This window comes from Scyliorhinus torazame, chromosome 2 (assembly GCF_047496885.1).
Source record: "Scyliorhinus torazame isolate Kashiwa2021f chromosome 2, sScyTor2.1, whole genome shotgun sequence".
NCBI classification, from domain to species: Eukaryota; Metazoa; Chordata; class Chondrichthyes; order Carcharhiniformes; family Scyliorhinidae; genus Scyliorhinus; species Scyliorhinus torazame.
In genome coordinates this window covers 387,734,666-387,760,776 of record NC_092708.1, presented here as the reverse complement: position 1 = coordinate 387,760,776, position 26,111 = coordinate 387,734,666, and the positions used below count along the sequence as shown (strand labels likewise).

At 48.3% G+C, this 26,111-nt stretch overlaps 1 protein-coding gene across 6 annotated transcripts in view; it reads left to right on the top strand.

The window, feature by feature from the left end:
- LOC140405479 (epithelial cell adhesion molecule-like) overlaps positions 1 to 26,111 on the top strand; it is a 261,892-nt gene that overhangs the window by 121,460 nt on the left and 114,321 nt on the right. For all 6 annotated transcript variants that reach the window (XR_011938624.1, XR_011938625.1, XM_072493990.1 and 3 more), the window contains 2 exons: positions 14,121 to 14,219; positions 22,621 to 22,803. Coding sequence is in view for 4 of the 6 variants with exons in the window: in XM_072493990.1 (XP_072350091.1) it covers positions 14,121 to 14,219; positions 22,621 to 22,803 (282 nt within the window). In the remaining 2 variants the exon portion in view is untranslated. The remainder of the gene's footprint in view (positions 1 to 14,120; positions 14,220 to 22,620; positions 22,804 to 26,111) is intronic.

Below are 26,111 nucleotides of genomic sequence, written 5' to 3'. Positions count from 1 at the left end.
TCTGTACTGTCAGTGTTCTGTACTTTCAGAGTGCTGTACTGTCAGAGTGCTGTACTGTCACAGTGCTGTAGTGTCAGAGTGCTGTACTGTCAGAGTGCTGTACTGTCACAGTGCTGTACTGTCAGAGTTCTGTACTGTCAGTGTTCTGTACTTTCAGAGTTCTGTACTGTCAGAGTTCTGTACTGTCACGGTGCTGTACTTTCAGAGTGCTGTACTGTCACAGTGCTGTACTGTCACAGTGCTGTACTATCAGAGTTCTGTACTGTCACAGTGATGTACTGTCAGAGTTCTGTACTGTCAGAGTTCTGCACTGTCAGTGTTCTGTACTTTCAGAGTGCTGTACTGTCAGAGTGCTGTACTGTCAGAGTGCTGTACTGTCACGGTGCTGTACTGTCAGAGTGCTGTACTGTCAGAGTTCTGTACTGTCACTGTGCTGTACTGTCAGAGTGCTGTACTGTCAGAGTGCTGTACTGTCACAGTGCTGTACTGTCAGAGTGCTGTACTGTCAGAGTGCTGTACTGTCAGAGTACTGTACTGTCAGGGTGCTGTACTGTCAGAGTTCAGTACTGTCACAGTGCTGTACTGTCAGAGTTCTGTACTGTCACAGTGCTGTACTGTCAGAGTTCTGTACTGTCAGAGTTCTGTACTGTCAGAGTGCTGTACTGTCACAGTGCTGTACTGTCACGGTGCTGTACTGTCACAGTGCTGTACTGTTTTAGTGCTGTACTGTCAGAGTGCTGTACTGTCAGATTGCTGTACTGTCACGGTGCTGTACTGTCAGAGTGCTGTACTGTCAGAGTTCTGTACTGTCACAGTGCTGTACTGTCAGAGTGCTGTACTGTCACAGTGCTATACTGTCAGAGTGCTGTACTGTCACAGTGCTATACTGTCAGAGTGCTGTACTGTCAGAGTGCTGTACTGTCAGAGTACTGTACTGTCAGGGTGCTGTACTGTCAGAGTTCTGTACTGTCAGAGTTCTGTACTGTCAGAGTGCTGTACTGTCAGAGTGCTGTACTGTCAGAGTGCTGTACTGTCACAGTGCTGTACTGTCACAGTGCTGTACTGTCAGTGTTCTGTACTGTCACAGTGCTGTACTGTCAGAGTTCTGTACTGTCAGAGTTCTGTACTGTCAGAGTGCTGTACTGTCAGAGTTCTGTACTGTCACAGTGCTGTACTGTCACAGTGCTGTACTGTCATGGTGCTGTACTGTCACAGTGCTGTACTGTTTTAGTGCTGTACTGTCAGAGTGCTGTACTGTCAGAGTGCTGTACTGTCAGAGTGCTGTACTGTCACGGTGCTGTACTGTCAGAGTGCTGTACTGTCAGAGTTCAGAACTGTCACAGTGCTGTACTGTCAGAGTGCTGTACTTTCACAGTGCTGTACTGTCAGAGTGCTGTACTGTCAGAGTGCTGTACTGTCACAGTGCTGTACTCTCACAGTGCTGTACTGTCAGAGTGCTGTACTGTCAGAGTGCTGTACTGTCAGTGTTCTGTACTGTCAGAGTGCTGTACTGTCACGGTGATGTACTGTCAGAGTTCTGTACTGTCAGAGTGCTGTACTGTCACAGTGCTGTACTGTCACAGTGCTGTACGTCAGAGTGCTGTACTGTCAGAGTGCTGTACTGTCACAGTGCTGTACTGTCAGAGTGCTGTACTGTCACAGTGCTGTACTGTCAGAGTTCTGTACTGTCACAGTGCTGTACCGTCAGAGTGCTGTACTGTCAGAATGCTGTACTGTCACAGTGCTGTACTGTCAGAGTTCTGTACTGTCACAGTGCTGTACCGTCAGAGTGCTGTACCGTCAGAGTGCTGTACCGTCAGAGTGCTGTACTGTCAGAGTGCTGTACTGTCACCGTGCTGTACTGTCAGAGTTCTGTACTGTCAGAGTGCTGTACTGTCACAGTGTTGTACTGTCAGAGTGCTGTACTGTCACAGTGCTGTTCTGTCACAGTGCTGTACTGTCAGGGTGCTGTACTGTCAGAGTGCTGTACTGTCACAGTGCTGTACTGTCAGAGATCTGTACTGTCAGTGTTCTGTACTTTCAGAGTGCTGTACTGTCAGAGTGCTGTACTGTCACAGTGCTGTAGTGTCAGAGTGCTGTACTGTCAGAGTGCTGTACTGTCACAGTGCTGTACTGTCAGAGTTCTGTACTGTCAGTGTTCTGTACTTTCAGAGTTCTGCACTGTCAGAGTTCTGTACTGTCACGGTGCTGTACTGTCAGAGTGCTGTACTGTCACAGTGCTGTACTGTCACAGTGCTGTACTATCAGAGTTCTGTACTGTCACAGTGATGTACTGTCAGAGTTCTGTACTGTCAGAGTTCTGCACTGTCAGTGTTCTGTACTTTCAGAGTGCTGTACTGTCAGAGTGCTGTACTGTCAGAGTGCTGTACTGTCACGGTGCTGTACTGTCAGAGTGCTGTACTGTCAGAGTTCTGTACTGTCACTGTGCTGTACTGTCAGAGTGCTGTACTGTCAGAGTGCTGTACTGTCACAGTGCTGTACTGTCAGAGTGCTGTACTGTCAGAGTGCTGTACTGTCAGAGTACTGTACTGTCAGGGTGCTGTACTGTCAGAGTTCAGTACTGTCACAGTGCTGTACTGTCAGAGTTCTGTACTGTCACAGTGCTGTACTGTCAGAGTTCTGTACTGTCAGAGTTCTGTACTGTCAGAGTGCTGTACTGTCACAGTGCTGTACTGTCACGGTGCTGTACTGTCACAGTGCTGTACTGTTTTAGTGCTGTACTGTCAGAGTGCTGTACTGTCAGATTGCTGTACTGTCACGGTGCTGTACTGTCAGAGTGCTGTACTGTCAGAGTTCTGTACTGTCACAGTGCTGTACTGTCAGAGTGCTGTACTGTCACAGTGCTGTACTGTCAGAGTGCTGTACTGTCAGAGTGCTGTACTGTCAGAGTACTGTACTGTCAGGGTGCTGTACTGTCAGAGTTCTGTACTGTCAGAGTTCTGTACTGTCAGAGTGCTGTACTGTCAGAGTGCTGTACTGTCAGAGTGCTGTACTGTCACAGTGCTGTACTGTCACAGTGCTGTACTGTCAGTGTTCTGTACTGTCACAGTGCTGTACTGTCAGAGTTCTGTACTGTCAGAGTTCTGTACTGTCAGAGTGCTGTACTGTCAGAGTTCTGTACTGTCACAGTGCTGTACTGTCACAGTGCTGTACTGTCATGGTGCTGTACTGTCACAGTGCTGTACTGTTTTAGTGCTGTACTGTCAGAGTGCTGTACTGTCAGAGTGCTGTACTGTCAGAGTGCTGTACTGTCACGGTGCTGTACTGTCAGAGTGCTGTACTGTCAGAGTTCTGAACTGTCACAGTGCTGTACTGTCAGAGTGCTGTACTTTCACAGTGCTGTACTGTCAGAGTGCTGTACTGTCAGAGTGCTGTACTGTCACAGTGCTGTACTCTCACAGTGCTGTACTGTCAGAGTGCTGTACTGTCAGAGTGCTGTACTGTCAGTGTTCTGTACTGTCAGAGTGCTGTACTGTCACGGTGATGTACTGTCAGAGTTCTGTACTGTCAGAGTGCTGTACTGTCACAGTGCTGTACTGTCACAGTGCTGTACGTCAGAGTGCTGTACTGTCAGAGTGCTGTACTGTCACAGTGCTGTACTGTCAGAGTGCTGTACTGTCACAGTGCTGTACTGTCAGAGTTCTGTACTGTCACAGTGCTGTACCGTCAGAGTGCTGTACTGTCAGAATGCTGTACTGTCACAGTGCTGTACTGTCAGAGTTCTGTACTGTCACAGTGCTGTACCGTCAGAGTGCTGTACCGTCAGAGTGCTGTACTGTCAGAGTGCTGTACTGTCAGAGTGCTGTACTGTCACCGTGCTGTACTGTCAGAGTTCTGTACTGTCAGAGTGCTGTACTGTCACAGTGTTGTACTGTCAGAGTTCTGTACTGTCACAGTGCTGTACTGTCAGAGTTCTGTACTGTCAGAGTGCTGTACTGTCAGAGTGCTGTACTGTCAGAGTGCTGTACTGTCACAGTGCTGTACTGTCACAGTGCTGTACTGTCAGAGTGCTGTACTGTCAGAGTGCTGTACTGTCACAGTGCTGTACTGTCAGAGTGCTGTACTGTCAGTGTTCTGTACTTTCAGAGTGCTGTACTGTCAGAGTGCTGTACTGTCACAGTGCTGTAGTGTCAGAGTGCTGTACTGTCAGAGTGCTGTACTGTCACAGTGCTGTACTGTCAGAGTTCTGTACTGTCAGTGTTCTGTACTTTCAGAGTTCTGTACTGTCAGAGTTCTGTACTGTCAGTGTTCTGTACTGTCACAGTGCTGTACTGTCAGAGTGCTGTACTGTCACAGTGCTGTACTGTCACAGTGCTGTGCTGTCAGTGTTCTGTACTGTCAGAGTTCTGTACTGTCAGAGTGCTGTACTGTCAGAGTGCTGTACTGTCAGAGTTCTGTACTGTCAGAGTGCTGTACTGTCAGAGTGCTGTACTGTCACAGTGCTGTACTGTCACAGTGCTGCACTGTCACAGTGCTGTACTGTCAGAGTGCTGTACTGTCAGAGTGCTGTACGGTCAGAGTGCTGTACTGTCAGAGTGCTGTACTGTCGGAGTGCTGTACTGTCAGAATGCTGTACCGTCAGAGTGCTGTACTGTCAGAGTGCTGTACTGTCACGGTGATGTACTGTCAGAGTGCTGTACTGTCAGAGTGCTGTACTGTCAGAGTGCTGTACTGTCAGAGTGCTGTACTCTCACAGTGCTGTACTGTCAGAGTGCTGTACTGTCACAGTGCTGTACTGTCAGAGTGCTGTACTGTCACAGTGCTGTACTGTCAGAGTGCTGTACTGTCACAGTGCTGTACTGTCACAGTGCTGTACTGTCAGAGTGCTGTACTGTCAGAGTGCTGTACTGTCAGAGTGCTGTACTGTCAGAGTGCTGTACTGTCAGTGTTCTGTACTGTCAGAGTGCTGTACTGTCACAGTGCTGTACTGTCAGAGTGCTGTACTGTCAGAGTGCTGTACTGTCAGAGTGCTGTACTCTCACAGTGCTGTACTGTCAGAGTGCTGTACTGTCACAGTGCTGTACTGTCAGAGTGCTGTACTGTCACAGTGCTGTACTGTCAGAGTGCTGTACTGTCACAGTGCTGTACTGTCACAGTGCTGTACTGTCAGAGTGCTGTACTGTCAGAGTGCTGTACTGTCAGAGTGCTGTACTGTCAGAGTGCTGTACTGTCAGAGTGCTGTACTGTCAGTGTTCTGTACTGTCAGAGTGCTGTACTGTCACAGTGCTGTACTGTCAGTGTTCTGTACTGTCACAGTGCTGTACTGTCAGAGTTCTGTACTGTCAGAGTGCTGTACTGTCACAGTGCTGTACTGTCACAGTGCTGTACTGACACAGTGCTGTACTGTCATAGTGCTGTACTGTCAGTGTTCTGTACTGTCACAGTGCTGTACTGTCAGAGTGCTGTACTGTCAGAGTGCTGTCCTGTCAGAGTTCTGTACTGTCAGAGTGCTGTACTGTCAGAGTGCTGTACTGTCACAGTGCTGTACTGTCACAGTGCTGTAATGTCAGAGTGCTGTACTGTCACAGTGCTGTAATGTCAGAGTGCTGTACTGTCAGAGTGCAGTACTGTCAGAGTGCTGTACTGTCAGAGTGCTGTACTGTCAGAGTTCTGTACTGTCAGAGTGCTGTACTGTCACAGTGCTGTACTGTCACAGTGCTGTACTGTCACAGTGCTGTACTGTCAGAGTTCTGTACTGTCACAGTGCTGTACTGTCAGAGTGCTGTACTGTCACGGTGCTGTACTGTCAGAGAGCTGTACTGTCAGAGTGCTGTACTGTCAGAATGCTGTACTGTCAGAGACTGTACTGTCACGGTGCTGTACTGTCAGAGTGCTGAACTGTCACAGTGCTGTACTGTCAGAGTGCTGTACTGTCAGAGTGCTGTACTGTCAGAGACTGTACTGTCAGAGTGCTGTACGTCAGAGTGCTGTACTGTCAGAGTGCTGTACTGTCAGAGTGCTGTACTGTCAGAGTGCTGTACTGTCAGAGTGCTGTACTGTCTCAGTGCTGTACTGTCAGAGTGCTGTACTGTCAGAGACTGTACTGTCAGAGTGCTGTACGTCAGAGTGCTGTACTGTCAGAGTGCTGTACTGTCAGAGTGCTGTACTGTCACAGTGCTGTACTGTCACAGTGCTGTAATGTCAGAGTGCTGTACTGTCACAGTGCTGTAATGTCAGAGTGCTGTACTGTCACAGTGCTGTACTGTCAGAGTGCTGTACTGTCAGAGTGCTGTACTGTCAGAGTGCTGTACTGTCAGAGTTCTGTACTGTCAGAGTGCTGTACTGTCACAGTGCTGTACTGTCACAGTGCTGTACGTCAGAGTGCTGTACTGTCAGAGTGCTGTACTGTCACAGTGCTGTACTGTCAGAGTGCTGTACTGTCACGGTGCTGTACTGTCACAGTGCTGTACTGTCAGAGTTCTGTACTGTCAGGGTGCTGTACTGTCAGAGTTCTGTACTGTCACAGTGCTGTACTGTCAGAGAGCTGTACTGTCAGAGTGCTGTACTGTCAGAGTGCTGTACTGTCAGAGACTGTAGTGTCACGGTGCTGTACTGTCAGAGTGCTGTACTGTCACAGTGCTGTACTGTCAGAGTGCTGTACTGTCAGAGTGCTGTACTGTCAGAGACTGTACTGTCAGAGTGCTGTACGTCAGAGTGCTGTACTGTCACAGTGCTGTACTGTCAGAGTGCTGTACGTCAGAGTGCTGTACTGTCAAAGTGCTGTACTGTCACGCTGCTGTACTGTCAGAGTGCTGTACTGTCAGAGTGCTGTACTGTCAGAGACTGTACTGTCAGAGTGCTGTACGTCAGAGTGCTGTACTGTCAGAGTGCTGTACTGTCAGAGTGCTGTACTGTCAGAGTGCTGTACCGTCACAGTGCGGTACTGTCACAGTGCTGTACTGTCAGAGTGCTGTACTGTCACAGTGCGGTACTGTCACAGTGCTGTACTGTCAGAGTGCTGTACTGTCAGAGTGCTGTACTGTCAGAGACTGTACTGTCACGGTGCTGTACTGTCAGAGTGCTGTACTGTCACAGTGCTGTACTGTCAGAGTGCTGTACTGTCAGAGTGCTGTACTGTCAGAGACTGTACTGTCAGAGTGCTGTACGTCAGAGTGCTGTACTGTCACAGTGCTATACTGTCAGAGTGCTGTACGTCAGAGTGCTGTACTGTCAGAGTGCTGTACTGTCACGGTGCTGTACTGTCAGAATGCTGTACTGTCAGATTGCTGTACTGTCAGAGACTGTACTGTCAGAGTGCTGTACGTCAGAGTGCTGTTCTGTCAGAGTGCTGTACTGTCAGAGTGCTGTACTGTCAGAGTGCTGTACCGTCACAGTGCGGTACTGTCACAGTGCTGTACTGTCAGAGTGCTGTACTGTCACAGTGCGGTACTGTCACAGTGCTGTACTGTCAGAGTGCTGTACTGTCAGAGTGCTGTACTGTCAGAGACTGTACTGTCAGAGTGCTGTACTGTCACAGTGCTGTACTGTCACAGTGCTGTACTGTCACAGTGCTGTACTGTCAGTGTTCTGTACTGTCACAGTGCTGTACTGTCAGAGACTGTACTGTCACGGTGCTGTACTGTCACAGTGCTGTACTGTCACAGTGCTGTACTGTCAGAGTTCTGTACTGTCAGAGTGCTGTACTGTCACAGTGCTGTACTGTCACAGTGCTGTACTGTCAGAGTTCTGTACTGTCACAGTGCTGTACTGTCAGAGACTGTACTGTCACGGTGCTGTACTGTCACAGTGCTGTACTGTCCAAGGGCTCGTATATTGAAGAAGGGCCGAGGAGTTCCCCCAATCCCCTGGATAATATTAATTCTTCAGCCAATAAAAATGGGGAGATGATGGCCTTTTTGCAATGTCACAGGCTAGTAATCCAATGGCCTAGGTTAATGCTCTGGTAACAGGGGGCGGGGTTCTCAGATCCGCCGCTGGGTCGGAGAATCAGCGGGGGGCGGCTTGAATCCTGCTCCCGCCAGCCGCAGAATTCTCCGGCACCGAAAATTTGGCAGGGGCGGGAATCGCGCCGCGCTGATCGGCGGGCCCCCCACTGGCGGTTCTCCGGCCCGCGATGGGCCGAAGTCCCGCTGCTGTCATGCCAGTCCCGCTGGCGTGAATCAAACCACCTCCCTTCCCGGTGGGACTGGCGGCGCGGGCAGTCTCCGTGATCCTGGGGGGTGGGGGGGGGGGGGGGCGCGGGGCGATCTGGCCCCGGGGGGGGTGCCCCCACGGTGGCCTGGCCCGCGATCGGCGTCCACCGATCCGCGGGCGGGCCTGTGCCGTGGGGGGCACTCTTTTCCTTCCGCCTCGGCCATTGCCTCTGCGATGGCTGATGCGGAAGTGACCCCCCCCCACGCATGCGCGGGGATTATGTCAGCAGCCGCTGACGCTCCCGTGCATGCGCGGGCTTCCGCCGACCGGCGAAGTCCCTTCGGCCCCGGCTGGCGTAGCGCCAAAGGCCTTTCCCGCCGACCGGCGGCGCGCCAACCACTCCAGGGCGGGCCTAGCTCCTCAGGGTGAGGGCTTGGCCCCTAAAAGTGCGGAGAAATCCGCACCATTGGGGCGGCCCGACGCCGGAGTGGTTCCCGCTACTCCATCCCGCCGGGACCCCCCACCCCACCGGGTAGGGGGGAATCCTGGCCAAGGGATTCAAACTCTGCCCTGGGAGAATTTAAATTCAATTAATTAATTTGAAACATTCAATTACTTTTTTAAAAAGCTGGAATTGAAAAGCTAGTCTCAGTAATGGCGACCACGAAACTACCATTGATTGTTGTAGAAACCCATCTGGTTCACTAATGTCCTTTAGGGAAGGAAATCTGCCGTCCTTACCTGGTCTGGCCTACATGTGACTCCAGACCCACAGCAATGTGGTTAACTCTTAACCCCTCTCCAGGGCAATTAGGAATGGACAATGATGCCCGCATCTCATGAGTGAAGTTTAATAAACTCACACTTTGGTTGACATTTTTATAAAACAAATTTAGAGTACCCAATTATTATTTTTTTCCAATTAAGGGGCAATTTAGCGTGGCCAATCCACCTACCCTGCACATCTTTGGGTTGCGGGGGCAAGAACAACGCAGACACAGGGAGAATGTGCAAACTCCACACGGACAGTGATCCAGAGCGGGGATCGAACCCGGATCCTCAGCACCATAAGCAGCAATGCTAACCACTGTGCCACGGGCCGCCCCAACACTTTGTGCTACATGTGAGGGTGGCATTAGTGTACATGTGACCTCACCACCACCTGTCCCGACTGCTTCACTATCTCAATGCTGCATTGGATGGACAGAAATGTCCCCCAATTAAATATTGGTTCCAGTTCCAAACTCCATTCCTTAGTTTCTGAACCGCCCCTCACCTGGCAACAGTCTGACATTAAGTCTATTCACGATCTTGGTGTCACATTTGATCCCCAGGTGAGTTCTCAACGCCACATTCGTGCTATTGCTAAGACTGCCTATTTCCGCCTCAATAATATCGCCCGCCTTTGCCCCTGTTTCAGCTCGCCGGCTGCTGAAACCCTCGTCCACACCTTTGTTACCTCTGGACTCGACTATTCCAACACATTTCTGGCTGGTCCCCCACAGTCTACCTCAGTGATGGGCAACCTAAACAGGTGAGTGGGCCGCATTAGTGACCCTCCTTCATCACAGTGGGCCGTAAGGCTGAAATCGGGCTTGGTCACTGACCATGACCCCATGAATAAGATTAAACACATTAAATACACACCAAATATATCACAATGAGTTACAGAAAATGCTTAATCATTCATATATGAATAGAACTGTCATTAGCTTCAAATGGGAAAAACAAAATAAACATTTCAACGTACGTTACGTTGATAATAATTTACTCTGCTTATCAAAGCTACCGGCTAAAGCTAAAAGATACATTTCCTAATTACACAGATATGTGCTTTAGGTATTTATTTTTACTTATATTTATTTTAATTAATAAACCCTACTGCTCCCGATAAGCTTTATTACTGCTGTTAGAGAATCTATTATGAAGAAAAGCTTATCGTTACCAATAAATTGTGCCAGTATTTAAAGATAAATGAGGAAAACAAATAAATTATTCACCAACCAATCGTTCTGCTCTCAGTCTCGCTATTTCTTGCTCTCATTTACCCTCCTAGTTCTGCTCTCAGTGTCTCTCTTTCTTGTGTCCTTTATCCTCCTGGTTCTGCTCTCACTCTCACACTCTCCTGTACACTTCATCATGCGGCTCCACTCTCAGCCTCACTATGTTTTGCACTCTTTTCTCTCCCGTCTCCACTCTCGCTCTTGCAAACTCCACTCTCACTCTCTCTCGAGAAAATGTCTCGCCAGCCGCAGCCACAACTCTGATCGGCCGCATGTGACCCGTGGGCCGTAGGTTGTCCACCACTGCTCTACCTGCTGTAAACTTGAGGTCAGGGGGCAGCACAGTGGTTAGCACTGCTGCCTCACGGCGCCCAGGACCTGGATTCGATCCCGGCCATGGGTCCCTGTCCGTGTGGAGTTTGCACATTCTGCCCGTGTCTGCGTGGGTCTCACTACCACCACCCAAAGATGTGCAGGGTAGGTGGATTGGCCACGCTAAATTGCCCCTTAATTGGAGAAAAAAAAACTTGAGGTCAAAAACTCTGCTGTCCAGTTCCCAACTCTGATCAAGTGTCGTTCAGCTGTCATCTTTGTGCTTGCTACCTACAATTAAGAAACGCCTCGATTTTAAAAGTTTTTTGAAATCCCTTCATCGCCTTGTTCCTCACTATCCCAATAATCTTGTCCAACCCGAATACCTTGTGTAGCTCTAATTTTAGGGGCTGTTTAGCACAGACTAGGGACTGTTTAGCACAGGGCTAAATCGCTGGCTTTGAAAGCAGACCAAGGCAGGCCAGCAGCACGGTTTAATTCCCGTACCAGCCTCCCCGAACAGGCGCCGGAATGTGGCGACTAGGGGCTTTTCACAGTAACTTCATTTGAAGCCTACTTGTGACAATAAGCCATTTTCATTTCATTTTGTTTGATAATGATTTTGTGCAGCACTTTGTGGTGCTTTTCCGATGCGAAAAGTTGCTGTATTAACGTGCGTTGTAGTTGTAATATTTTCAGGCGCTGTCAGCTACATCTCTGAGTATTGGTCCACTCACTGAAAATGAACGGAAGACTGGAGAGTTGGACTTCCCCAAGGGGGAGAATGCCATGCCCTGTCACGTCAGGTCATCTCAGATGATCCAGGCTGTCACGTCAAAGATGTGTTGACAGCGCCTGTCGGAGCAAGTTGTACAGTTACTTAAAAAAAAACACTGTGGTAGACAGTTCCATATTCCAGCACTCTGTGAGTAAAGAAGTTTCCCCAGAATTTTTACATTTGATTTTATTCACTCTGGAGATGTGGGCGTCAATGGTCAAGCTGGTATTTATTGGCCATCCCTAGTTGCCCTTGTGAAGGTGGCGGCTGAGCTGTCTTCTTGAATACAACTGAGTGATCCCCTGGTCCTTTTCTGAGGACAGGCAAGAGCCAATCAGATTGCTGTGGGTCTGGAGTCACAAGTAAGCCAGACCAGATAAGGACGGCAGATTTCCTTCCCTAAAGAACATTGGTGAACCAGATGGGCTTTTATGACAATCTAGCGGTTTCATGATCACAATTACCACTATTTACTTTTTCTTTATTATAGCCCAAATATAAATAAATCAGTACGATCTGATAGCATTGACAGAGATATGGCTGCAGGATAACATAGATTGGGACAAATATTGAAGGGTACAGGACACTTCGGAAGGAGAGGAAGCTAGGCAAAGATTAAGAAGTAGCCCTGTTAGTTAAGGATGGGATTAGCACAATAGGGAGGGATGACCTAAGTTCAGGAAACCAGGATGTCGAAGTGGTTTAGGTGAGGTGAGATGAGAAATGATAAAGACACTTGTCGGAGTGGTGTACAGGGTCCGTAACTGTAACCACATGGCAGGGCGGGGTATAAGGGAAGAAATAATGAGAACTTGTCCGAAAGGTATGGCGATATTCATTGAGGATTTTAATCTGCATATATACAGACTCGAAAAATAAGATGGGCAGAGTTAGCCTCGATGAGGAATTCATAGAATGTTTTGGGGATAGTTTCTTTGAACATCACATTCTGGAACCAACCAGACCAGATAGCTGTCACGGGGAAATTGTTAGAAGCTATTATTAAAGACATTATAGCTGGGGCCTTATATAAATTCACAGTAATCAGGCAGAGTCATGGTTTAGTGAAATGGAAATCATGTTGAACCAATTTATTGGAGTTCTTTGAGGAAGTAACCTGTGCTGTGGATAAAGGGGAACTGGTGGATGTGCTGTACTTAGATTTCCAGAAGGCATTTGATAAGATGCCACAAGGTTGTTGTGGAAAATAAAAATTTGTGGTGTAGGGGGTAACTTATTGGCTTGGATAGAGGATTAGCTGGCTAACAGGAAGCAGAGAGAAGGCATAAATAGGTCATTTTCTGATTGTCAAGATGTAACGAATGGTGTGCTGCAGGGATCAGTGCTGGGCCTGAACATTTTTACAATTTATAGAAATGACTTGGATGAAGACATGGTTGTTCAAGTTGCTGATGACACAAAGATAGGTAGGAAGGTAAGTTGTGAAGAAGACATAAGGGGACTACAATGGGGTACAGATAGGTTAAATGAGTGAGCAAAGATTTGGCAGATGGTCTATAATGTGGGAAAAAGTGAAATTCTTCATTTTGGTGAGAAGACTTAAAAGAAATTACGTAAGTGGTGAGCGCTTACAGAGCATGAATCGCAAAAGGTTGGCTTACAGGTATAGCAAGTAATTGGGAAAACTAATGGAATGTTATTGTTTATTTTGAGGGGAATTGATTACAAAAGTAGGGAGGTTAGACTTCAGTTGTCCAGAATAAATGTGTTAGAAGTAGATCCGGGATTACTGGACAAATACCAGGAATGAGCAGGCTGCCTTATGAGGAAAGGTTGGAGAGGTTAGGTTTGTATCCGCTGGAGTTTAGAAGAATAAGAGACAACTTGATTAAATACATATAAGATCCTGATGGGTTTTGACAGGTGGATGTGGAGAGGATGGTTCCTCTTGTGGGAGAATCTAGAATAGGGGTCACTGTTAAGGTGTCATTCATTTAAGACAGAGAATAGGAGAAATTGTTTCTCACAGAATGTTGTGAGTCCCTGGAACTCTCTTCCTGAAGACGTGGTGGAAGCGGAATCTTTGAATATTTTTAGGGCTGAGCTGGATAGATTCTTGATTGACAAAGGGGTGAAAGATTATCGGGGGTGGGCAAGATTGTGGAGCTGAGGTTACAATTAGATCAGCCATGATCTTATTGAATGGCAGAGCAGGGTGGAGGGGCCGAATGGCTCAGACTCCTGCTCCTAATTCATATGTTCTTATTTCAGAATTATTTAGTACTTTAAAAGCTAAGTTCAAACTCGCAAGTTGCAGTGGTAGGTATTATGTCATGCTATTTGAGTAATATAAGTCGCTACTAACCGTAGACGATGTTGAAGAATACTCCAGTCCTCGAAGTAAGTTGAAAGTATTTACTTAGTAATGACAAAGCTAATAAATGAGTTCAACACACTGCTGATCTAACTTTAGCAACACAGTAAACTTGACTAGCTGTACAAACTGTATATAAGCCACATGTGGTGGCTTGACTGTGATCTCTGCTACACTCGTGTTGTTCCTCCAGTCTCTGCTGGGAGTGAGAGCGAGATCTTGTGTGAGCTGTGGTTTTATAGTGGTCGTGTAATGCCCTCTAGTGGTTTTGCCACAGCTGGGTGTTCTGATTAGTTACATGTCTACCTACGTATCATTACAGTAGGATTTGAATTGCTAATCCAGTAATGTAGCCATTATACTGCCGCACCCAAACAGGGAGTTCAGGGAAATGACAAATAAAGGCAAAAATCCCCCAAACACCACCAAAGAAACTTGTAAACATAGCAACAATCATCTACAACACGCTAATGGAAACAGCTTGTGGATTGTAGTTATACCATTAGACACTGGCGGGTATTAGCAGAGACTTGGCCACCCAGTAGAACTGACTGTCCTCCTGCCCTCTTTGTAACAGGTCCACGAGATATCCCGGGAAATCTGTATTCGACTTGGCGAAAACGGCACCAAGGACCCGACGGACATCTCCACTGTGGCCTACTACATCGAGAGAGACGTGAGTACAGCTGCTGGCTCTCCATCCCAGAGCACACACTCTCCCGCAACAATAGTACAGCGGTTATATTGCTGAACGCGTAACCCAGAGGCCTGGACTGATGTTCTGGTGATACAAGTTCAAATTCCAGTGTGGCAGCTGGAAGAATTTCAATTCAATTAGTTAACGAATGTGAAGTAAGAATGTGAAATCTCATGAATAGTGACCGTGAAACTACAGGATTGTAAAAAAAACACCTGGTTCACTGAAGTCTTTCAGGAAACCCAGACCCATAGCAACATGGCTGACTCTTAGCTGTGCCCTGAAATAACCCAGCAAACCACCCAGTTGAACCAGAACTACGGCAGAAAATTCAAATGGGAATAAAATCAGAAAGGCGAACCAATATCGGCCTAGCCACCAGAAATGGCAAAGGACCTGAAAAGTCCTCCTTATTAACATCAGGGGGTTTGTGGCCAAATTGGGAGAGTTGTCTCACACACGGGCCTGACGCTCAGAGAATTATACCTTAGAGCTGTAGGTGAAAATATTCACGAATACATCTTTGAGTGAGTAAAGTAGCAATTTATTAATTTTCAGAGCTCCGGGAGAAAAGGCCTTTGACCCCCATGGCCTGTGCAGCACCTTTTCTCGCCTGAGCTGAGGTCGCACTGGGTTAACATTCAGAAGGAATTAATTTGCATTCGCATTGACATATACCCAATCAATTCTGTTTGTGTCACAATTCATAACATGCATCTTCAATGCCATAAATGGCTACAATTAAGCTCCTATAGCTTCTAATTGGCAGTTTGCCTTACCCGATCAATTCATTACACAGATAACGGTTACATAAAGTCATGGTGTCAATAGTCCAGCCACGTTGAACATGTCCTTCCTCATTCCTTGCTAGTTCCTTAATTTGGGGGCCCTTTGTCAGTTACAAGTAGCTAAGAATACAGACATTGGGCAAAGGTTGCCCACGGCTCATTGTCTCTCCGGATGCATCTGGTTGTGGATCACTTGTTTTGCACAAAGCTTTACTACTTCAGCAGCTGACACTGATAATAACATAGGGTCAAGAACATTGGCAGAATCCATTTTATATCAGGCGGCATCCATTTTGTATCTTCTGTAGTCCGTTCGGAATTCTACAGACACCCAGACACCGCCATCACCATTCTTGGGTGTGTCCTGTCCCACTGACTGAACAGTCCCACAGAGGAATACAATTGGGAGGGAATGGCTTTGGGATTCTGGACTGCATTAAGTCACAATGCATCAGGTCAGACGTGGAAGGCTCCTGCTGAAGGAGCACTGGAGGTAGCAAAGGGCATGGATGCACTCTGAGTGGCTCAATAGCACGGCTCCTGTCCGAGCTGGCGGAGTCCTGAAGGACATATCTGCCGGCTGGGCCTAAGCAGTGGTGAGAGAAGAGGGAAAAACATAATTGGCCTTTTTCCCATAAATCCACCTGTCACAGATGCATCTGTCCATGACGATATTGGCAGGGATGACCACCACATTCTGGAGACAGAGTGCCATCTTCATACTGAGGACAGATATCGTGTGGCCCTGCCACCGTTCTAAAGGGATACAATCAGAACAGTTCTGAACTGGGCCCCCATGAGGCCCTGTGGACCATCAGCAGCAGCAGAACCTTATTCAGCCAGAGCCAGTAGCCGCATGGTCTGGCTTTTTCCTCGCCCGATCATTGCCATCACAAGCGATCACCCCTGGTTCAGTGTGAAGTGCAGGAGGACAGGCCAGGAGCAGCACCAACACGTCCCTGAAAAAGACAAGGCTGAAGGAGTTGCAACCCTCTTCAGCCAGAAGTTTCGAATAGATGATCCATCTTAGGCTCCTCCTGAGGTTCCCAGCATCACAGATGTCAGTCTTCACTCCACGTGATATCAAGAAACGGCTGAAGGCTCTGGATACTGCAAAGGCTCTGGGCCCCGTCAATATTCTGGCAATAGTACTGAGAACTTGCCGTGCCCCTAGCCAAGCTTTTCCAGTGCAGCTTCAACACTGGCATCTACCCGGCAAAGTGGAAAATTGTCCAGGTATGTCCTGTAGACAAAAAGCAGGATAAATCCAACCCACCCAATTAGCGCCCCATTAGTCTATCCTTAATCATCGGTAAAGTGATGGAAGGAGTCATTAACAGTGCTATCAAGTGGCACTTACTCAGCGATAACCTGCTCATGGACGCTCAGTTTGGGTTCCGCCAGGGTCACTCAGCTCCTGACCTCATTAAAGCCTTGGTTCAAACATGGACAAAAGAGCTGAACTCCAGGAGCGCATTTCTCCCATCGGGAGTCTAAGTGCCGATGCCGGAGTGAAAACCGGAGTGTTTCACTCCGCGTTGGAGCCCACTCCCAGCCCCCTATTCTCCCGCCCCCGAGGGGCTAGGAGCGGCGTCACGTCATTTACGCGTCACCCGTAAATGACGTCACCCGCGCATGCGCGGTTGCCGTCCTCCGCGAGGCCGCCCTGCAAGAAGATGTCAGATGGATCTTGCGGGGCGGCGGAGGAAAGGAGGTCCTCCTTGAGAGAGGCCGGCCCGCCGATCGGTGGGCACCGATCGCGGGCCAGACCCCATTTGAGGCCCCCCCGGTGCAGGAACCCCCCTTTCCCACCCCCCCTCCCCCACAGGCCGCCCCCCCCAGCGTGCCCGCGCTGTTCCCGCCGGCAGTGACCAGGTGTCGACGGCGCCGGTTGGAACCCGTCGTATTGGGCAGGCCGCTCGGCCCATCCGGGCCGGAGAATCGGCGCTCGCCCGTTGCAAACGGCGATTTTCCCACCTGGCGTGGGGGGGGGGAGAATTCTGCACCAGAGGTGAGGTAAGAGTGACTGTCCTTGACATCAAGGCAGCATTAGACCAAGTGTGGCATCAAAGTGCCTTAGCTAAACTGGAGCCAATGGGAATCGGGGGGAAACTCTCCGCTGGCTGGAGTCATACCCGGCACAAAGGAAGTGGTGGTTGGAGGTCAATCATCTCAGCTCCAGGACATCACTGCAGGAGTTCCTCAGGGGAGTGTCCTCGGCCCAACCATCTTCAGCTGCTTCATCAATGACCTTCCTTCCTTCATACGGTCAGAAGTGGGAATGTTTTCTGATGACTGCATAATGTTCAGCACCATTTGCGACTCCTCAGATAATGAAGCAGTCCCTGTCCAAATGCAGCTAGACCTGGGCAATGTTCAGGCTTAGCTAATGTGTGACACAAATATTACTTGCCACCTAAGTGTCAGAAAATTACCACCTTGAACAAAAGAGAATGACGGGCAGCACGGTAGCATTGTGGATAGCACAATTGCTTCACAGCTCCAGGGTCCCAGGTTCGATTCCGGCTTGGGTCGCTGTCTGTGCGGAGTCTGCACGTCCTCCCCGTGTGTGCGTGGGTTTCCTCCGGGTGCTCCGGTTTCCTCCCACAGTCCAAAGATGTGCAGGTTAGGTGGATTGGCCATGATAAATTGCCCTTAGTGTCCAAAATTGCCCTTAGTGTTGGGTGAGGTTACTGGGTTATGGGGATAGGGAGTTCTTTCCAAGAGCCAGTGCAGACTCGATGGGCCGAATGGCCTCCTTCTGCACTGTAAATTCTATGATAATCTATGATTACCATCGCTGAATCTCCCACCATAATATTCTGGGGGTTACCACTGACCAGAAATAGAATTGGACCAACCATACGAATGCTGTGGCTACAAGAGCAGGTCAGAGGCTAAGAATCCTGTGGCATTAACCTCACCTCCTGAATCCTCAAAGCCTGTCCACCACCTGCAAGGCACCCGTCAGGAGTGTGATGGAATACTCCCAAATTGCTTGGGTGAGTGCAGATCCAACAATGCTCAAGAAACTATTTTAAAAATAAATTTAGACTGCCCAAATAATTTTTTCCAATTAAGGGGCAATTTAGCGCAGCCAATCCACCTAACCTGCACATCTTTGGGTTGTGGGGCCCACGCAAACACGGGGAGAATGTACAAGCTCCACACGGACAGTGACCCAGAGCCGGGATCGAACCTGGGACCTCAGCGCCGTGAGGCTGCAGGGCTAACCCACTGCGCCACCGTGCTGCCCGAAGCAGCAGTGTTAACCACTGCGCCACCCTCTGCTTAAGAATCTTGACACCATCCAGGACAAAGCAGCCCACTTGATTGGCACCCCATCCACAAGCATTCACTCTCTCTACCACCGATGCACAGTAGCAGCCGAGTACACCATCTACGCTGCAGGATCTCACCAAGGCTCCTTTGACTGCACCTTCCAATCCTGCGATCTCTATGATTTAGCGCAGCAGATACATAGGAACCCCACCAGCTGCAAGTTCCCTTCCAAGTCACTCACCACCCTGACTTGGAAAAATATCGCCATTCCTTTTCTGTGGCCGGGGCAAAGTCCTGGAAACCCCTCCCTGACAGCACAGTGGGTGTACCTACACCCCAGGGACTGCGGCGGTTCAAGAAGGCAGCTCACCACCGCCTTCGCAAGGGCAATTAGGGGTGGGCAATAAATGCTGGCCTTGCGAGTGTATGAAAGAATTGTTTGGGGGTCCTGGAGGAGGAGAAACTCAAAATGTAACCATGGAGTCACCGAGGTCCACAGCGCAGAAAAGGCCCATCAGCCCCACACCAAGTTTATTCAACCGCTCCTCGTGGCTAATGCCCTCCATTCCAGGCAACATCCTGGTAAATCTCTTCTGCACCCTCTCTAAAGCCTCCACATCCTTCGCAAGCCTGCCGTATGCCTTCCCTGACTACCTTCTCCACCTGTGTTGGCCCTTTCAGCGACCTGTGGACCTGTGCACCTAGATCTCTCTGACTTTCAATACTCTTGAGGGTTCTACCATTCACTGTATATTCCCTACCTGCATTAGACCTTCCAAAATGCATTACCTCACATTTGTCCGGATTAAACTCCATCTGGCATCTCTCCGCCCAAGTCTCCAAACAATCTAAATCCTGCTGTATCCTCTGACAGTCCTCATCGCTATCCGCAATTCCACCAACCTTTGTGTTGTCCGCAAACTTATTAATCAGACCAGTTACATTTTCCTCAAAATCATTGATATATACTACGAACAGCAAAGGTCCCAGCACTGATCCCTGTGGAACACCACTAGTCACAGCCCTCCAATCAGAAAAGCACCCCTCCATTGCTACTCTCTGCCTTCTATGACCTAGCCAGTTCTGTATCCATCTTGCCAGCTCACCCCTGATCCTGTGTGACTTCACCTTTTGTACCAGTCTGCCATGAGGGACCTTGTCAAAGGCCTTACTGAACTCCACGTAGACAACATCCACTGCCCTACCTGCATCAATCATCTTTGTGACCTCCTCGAAAAACTCTTTCAAGTTAGTGAGTGTGGTATTATAGTTATTACGGTACCTGATAGGCTGAAGCACCATTGGTGGAAACTGTATGCTTTCTATTGGTTAGGATGTATGGTAGCTCCGCCCTGCTAAGCGGGGTATAAGAACCCGTGCCGCCCCGCAGCCTTCATTCTGTACCTGAGCTGCTGGGGGAAACATCTAGCTTATTAAAGCCTTCAGTTGGACTACAACCTCGCTTTAGTGGTCATTGATCGTGCATCAGTGAGACACAACCTCCCCTTCACAAAACCGTGCTGCCTCTTGCTAATACTTGCTTCCAAATGGGAGTAGATCCTGTCTCGAAGAATTCTCTCCATTAATTTACCTTCCACTGACGTAAGGCTCACCGGCCTGTAGTTCCCGGGATTATCCTTGCTACCCTTCTTAAACAAAGGAACAACATTGGCTATTTTCCAGTCCTCTGGGACATCACATGAAGAAAGTGAGGATCTAAAGATTTCTGTCAAGGCCTCAACAATTTCCCCTCTTGCCTCCTTCAGTATTCTGGGGTAGATCCCATCAGGCCCTGGGGACTTACCCACCTTAATATTTTTCAAGACGCCCAACACCTCGTCTTTTTGGATCTCAATGTGACCCAGGCTATCTACACACCCTTCTCCAGACTCAACATCCACCAATTCCTTCTCTTTGGTGAATACTGATGCAAAGTATTCATTTAGTACCTCGCCCATTTCCTCTGGGTCCACACATAGATTCCCTCCCCTGTCCTTCAGTGGGCCAACCCTTTCCCTGGCTACCCTCTTGCTTTTTATGTACGTGTAAAAAGCCTTCGGATTTTCCTTAACCCTATTTGCCAATGACTTTTCGTGACCCCTTTTAGCCCTCCTGACTACTTGCTTAAGTAAGGAGTACTATCGCATCCCTCTTATAATGTGAATTCCAGAACTCCATACAATACTTTAGCTGTGGCCTAACTATCATTTCATACAGTTGCACCATAACCTCCTTGTTCTTAAACACTATGTCTCCGCTAATAAAGACAAGGATACCATCTGCCCTCTTAACCACTGTATCCATATGTCCTACGACCTTAAGGAACCTGTGTACATGCACACCAAGATCCCCCTGATCCTCCGTGTTTCCCAGGGTCCGGCTGTTCATCATGTATTCCCGTGCCTCGTTTGTCCTGCCCAAGTGCATTACCTCACACTTATCCAGATGGAAATCCATTTACCACTGATCAGCCCATCTGACCAGCCCGTCTATATCCTCCTGTAATCTAAGGCTATCCTCCTCACTATTTACCATCCCACCAATTTTCGTATCATCTGCAAGCTTACTGATCAACCCTTCTACATTCATAACTAAATCATTTATATAAACCACAAACAGCAAGGGCCCCAAAGCTGATCTCTGTGGGACCCCACTGGACACAGGCTTTCAGTCAGAAAAACACCCCTCGACCATCATCCTCTGCTTCCTGCCACGCAGCCAATTCAGAATCCAATTTGCCTAATTTCCTTGGATTCCATGAGCTCTTTCCTTCGCTATGGGACCTTATCAAAAGCCTTGCCGAAGTCGAAATAGACTACGTCAAATGCATTTCCCTCATCTACACACCTGGTCACCTCTTTGAAAGATTCAATCAAGTTGGTCAGACATGACCTCCCCTTAACAAAACCACGCTGACTGTTCTTGATTAATCCCTGACTCTCCAAATGCAGGTTAATTCTGACTCTCCAAATTGCTTCCAATAGTTTCCCCACCACTGAGGTTAGACCGACTGGCCTGTAGTTTCCTGCTTTATCCCTTCTTGAATAAAGGTACCACGTTGACTATTCTCCAGTCCTCTGGCCTCTCCTGTGGCCAGAGAGGAATTGAAAATTATTGCCAGCACCCCTGCTATTTCCTCCCTTGTCTCCCTCAGCAGCCTGGGATACATTTCATCTGGCCCTGGAGATGTATCTACTGTTAAGCCTACCAGACCACTCAGAACCTCCTCTCTGTCTATGTTAATTTATTAAATTTTATCACAGTCCTTCTCTCTGATTTCAAGACACTTCATACAGTGTTTGGAAGACTTTAAATTGAAACCTTTGTTGTGTAAATAAAGACAAAATAAAATAAAAACAAGGCAGGTAAGAGGGAATCTTTTTTTAAAATTTAGAGTACTCAATTCATTTTTTCCAATTAAGGGGCAATTTAGCGTGGCACATCATAATTGAAGGTTCTTTTGTTTTTCTGCCTCTGTAGATAGTTCAGGCAGTGCCCTATTTGCGTCCCCCCCTTCACCAACACTTTGACTCCCTCCCTCTACACCACCCTCCTTTCCCCTCTCCACACCAGCCCCCCTTCCTTTCCCTTCTGTTGGTACAGAGGCGAGGGTGTTTGGTCTCTCCAGTGCAAAGTTTAGTGCTTGTACCATTTGTTTTTTGTAGAAACGTGTTGTGAACTGTTTTAATAATCAGAGTATTCACCTCGCCCCCCCTCCCCCGCTGCCCCTCACTGCCCCCTCCCCCCCCTCCTTGCCCCCTCCCCCCCTTCCTCCCCCCTCCTCCTCCCCCTCCCCCCCCTCCTCCCCCCTCTCCCCCCTCCCCATACATTGGTACTGAGGGGAGGGCACCCTGTTTCTCCAACACCAAATTAGTGTTTGTACCGTTTGGCCTTGTATATATATTTTACTGTTTTAATGAAAAGATATGGCCAATCCACCTAGCCTGCACATCTTTGGGTTGTGGGGGTGAGACGCACGCAGACAGGGGAAGAACGTGCAGATTCCACACGGACAAGGGGGGGAATCTGTTTAATCTGTATCACGTGGACACTTTAGGTTACGTTTAGTTGAGGAATCCACCCTTCATTATATCTGGTAGTAAACTGACAAGGGAGTTGTTCGTCTGATATACAGTATGAGTCCCTGTAAATAAAAGCTTGTAATTGTATAAATACCAGGCTCCATTTTCCCACGCTAACCTGAGGCACCAGATCCACGTTTGTTTGGCTTAAGTTAGTCCACAGATATCAAAGTGAATCTCCCAATTAGTATCTCTCGTGCTGCTCTCAACAATGTCTTCATATTGTAGTTAAAGATGAACAAATTTACTCTGGAGGTGGACGGAAAGAGCTTGCAGGTCGAGAGGGAATCGGTACAAGTTTGGTTCTTCGACAACGAGCCTCCAAGGATTAACATGAAGACCATTTCGCCTGGCTTTGCTGCCATTATCATTATCATCGCGCTGGCTATGCTAACTGGGATTGCAGTCTTTGTAAGTACAGCCGTACCCATTCACAACGTAATCCTGCACAGACAGGTGGTGTTTGAAAGGTCAGGCCGGATGAGATTTTTGGGAGGTTTGTGCGCTCTATCTGGCACCTCAACTTCACCTCCGCGTGCTCCTGACAAAATCCCCCAATGTGCTCAGTGCCTTCCGGAGTAAATCTCCATTCTGGCCGCTCGCGGGCCAGGGAGTCCCATGAGTTGACGAGTGTGCCTGGCCTCTTCAGGGATGCTTTGAGGACATCCCTAAAGCGTTGCCACTCTCCTGCAGGGATTTTCCTGCTGCGACCAAGTTCTGTGTAGGGCAGTTTTGTCAGGGGTCTGGTGACAGGCAGACGAACAACATGTCCTGCCCAGCAAAGCTGGTTTTGAGCACTTAATGCCTCAGTGCTGGGCCAGTTAGAGGCCACTGTTGTTTGATTGTCTTTCTTGCCAGTGGATTTGGAGGATATTACTTCGGCAGTGCTTCGAGGTGCCTGCTATCAGTAGTGTAAAAGGATATAGGAGCATGGGGCTCACTGCTACTGAAGAAACCATGGCCTTTGTCTTAAGTTTGAGATCCTGGTCCTAAAATTGGAGGTGACAGGCACAGTGTTGTCTCTGTCTGCCTTCGTCAAGAGGAAGTTCCCAAGATATGGAAAATGGTCCATGTTTTTCAGGATCTTGCCCTGATTTTAATAGACTGGGGCGGGGGGGGGGGGGGGGGGGGGGGGGGGGTATTGTGCTATGGGTTTTGACTTTTCTGAAGTATTGTCACTGTTATAATATAGGAAATGTGGCAGCCAATTTGTTCACAGCAAACTCCCAAAAACAGAAATGTAATAACGACCAATCCCACCTATCCTGAGGACCCGTGGATCTTTTACATCCACCCACTAGGCAGATGGGGTTTAATGTCTCATTCAAAATAAGGCGCTTCCGACAGTGCAGCGCTCCCTCAGTAATGCACTGGAGCATCAGCCTTGATTTCTGCACTCAATGCACTGGGATGGAACTTGAACCCAGAACTTTGTGATTTCAGTGTGACGGACAGGCAGACAGGAGGGAAATAAGGGGTAAAAAAAAAAGCCACTCACTTTTTATAACTTAACAATAGTTACTGATAGACCCACGTTAATTTCTGACAAGGTGTTCACTCCTGAAGCTCCCAAAAACTTTCTTTGTGGTGTTGTCTGTGTCTCCTGCCGTGGTTTTCATTGGAGCCTCCTGTTTATTTTCGCAGGGGAGGGATTGGAAGTTGTGATATGCAGGTGCATTTAAATTACACGGCGGCACTGGGGTACGGTGGTTAGCACTGCTGCCTCACCGCGTCAAGGACCCAGGTTCGATTCCGGCTTTGGGTGACTGTGTGGAGTTTGTACATTCTCTCCGTGCCTGCGTGGGTTTCACCCCACAGTCGAAAGATGTGCAGGTTATATGGATTGGCTGTACTGAAATTTCCCCCCAGTGTCCAAAGTTGTCCAGGTTAGGTGGGGTTACAGGGATAGGGCGGGGAGTGAGCCGAGGTAGGGTGTGCCTTCAGAGGGTGGGTGGAGATTCGATGGGCCGAATGACCTCCTTCGGCACTGTAGGGATTCTATGGATTCTATGTCTATGTCTAGAGTAAGTACCATTTATAAAGGTGCCTGGTCTGCTGAGTATTTCCAGTATTTTCTGTTTATATTAATCTCTGGTTGGTTTGATTCTTGCAATCGTACAAAATCTGTCAATCTTTACTCACTTAAATCATGTTGCAATAATGTAAACCTCGTGCATGATCAAGTAACCCCTGGGAAACTGAGCTGGGTTTACATGGGTCTGTAAGATATTCCCAGGATTGTCGCACTCAAGGGAGTATTCAGTAATAGAACTCCTTGACTGTCTATGGGACGTTTTAAAATTTTAAAATCAAAATAGCAACATAGTTTGAACGTGTTAAACATCGTAAATATGATGTTAGTGCTGATTTAACTTAAAGCTGTTTGTATTAGATTTGAACTGTGAACTGTTTGGGCCTGTGAGTCATGGACGAACACTTAAAAAAAAAAAATTAGAGTACCCAACTCTCTTTTTCCAATTAAGGGGCAATTTAGCGTGGCCAATCTACCTAACCTGCACATCTTTGGGTTGTGGGGGTGAGACCCACACAAACACAGGGAGAATGTGCAAACTCCACACGGACAGTTACCCAGGGCCGGGATCGAACCTGGGTCCTCGGCACTGCAAGGCAGCTGTGCTAACCACTGTGCCACCGCGCCGCCCAGAACAGACACTCTTTAACCAGACTAAGAGCAGTTCAGACGAGTATTAATGGAGTTACACATAGCTGTTATTTTTGGTCAGTGTCATCACTGAAATTGTCCTCAAATTACTACTCTTGGTGCTTGCCTATTTTCTTAAAAACATTTTTTTTTTAAAATTTAGAATACCCAATTATTTTTTCCAATTAAGGGGCAATTTAACATTGCCAATCCACCTAACTTGCAAACCTTTGGGTTGTGGGGGTGAGACCCACACAGACACAGGGGGAATGTGCAAACCCCACACGGACAGTGACCCAGGGCCGGGATTCGAACCCGGGACCTCAGCGCCGTAGGCAGCAATGCTAACCACTGTGCCACTGTGCTGCACCGTCAGACCATCGCCAAGGTCCATCAGGAACATACTGGGATCACCCCCCCCCCCTCTCTGAATGGCAACTTTTATAGTGCCTTTTACCTCAGTCAAGGATCCCAAGTGCTTTACAGGCACGTTACCAGACTGGCACAGTGCCACGAGATATTAGGAACGGGGCTGAAGACTTGGTCAAAGTGGTAGCAGAGAAATGGAGAGGTTTAAGGAGAGAATTCCAGAACTTAGGACCGAGGGGGCTGAAGGCACAGGTTCCAATGGTGGAGCATCGAAAATTGGGAATGCGCAGAAGACTAGGAGGAGTCACAGAAATCTCAGAAGGCAGGAGAGATCTGGGTGTAAACGTGCAGAAGTCATTCAATGTGGCAGGGCAGGTTGGGCAAGCAGTTAATAGCCCAATCAGTATCCCCGATTTTATTAATAGGGGCATAGAGTACAAGAGCAGGAGGTTTTGTTGAACTTGTATAAGAAACTAGTTCCGCCTAAGCTGGAGCGTTGTGTCCAGCTCTGGGCTTTAGGGAGGATGTGACGACATTGGAGAAAGTGCAGAAAGGTTCCAGGATGAGGAACTTCAGTTATGAAGATAGCTGGGAGAAGTTAGGACTGTTTTCGTTGAAAAAGAGATGGTTCAGTGCTGGGATCCGTGCTTGATCCAATGTATTCTAATGACTGGGACGAGGGAAGTGG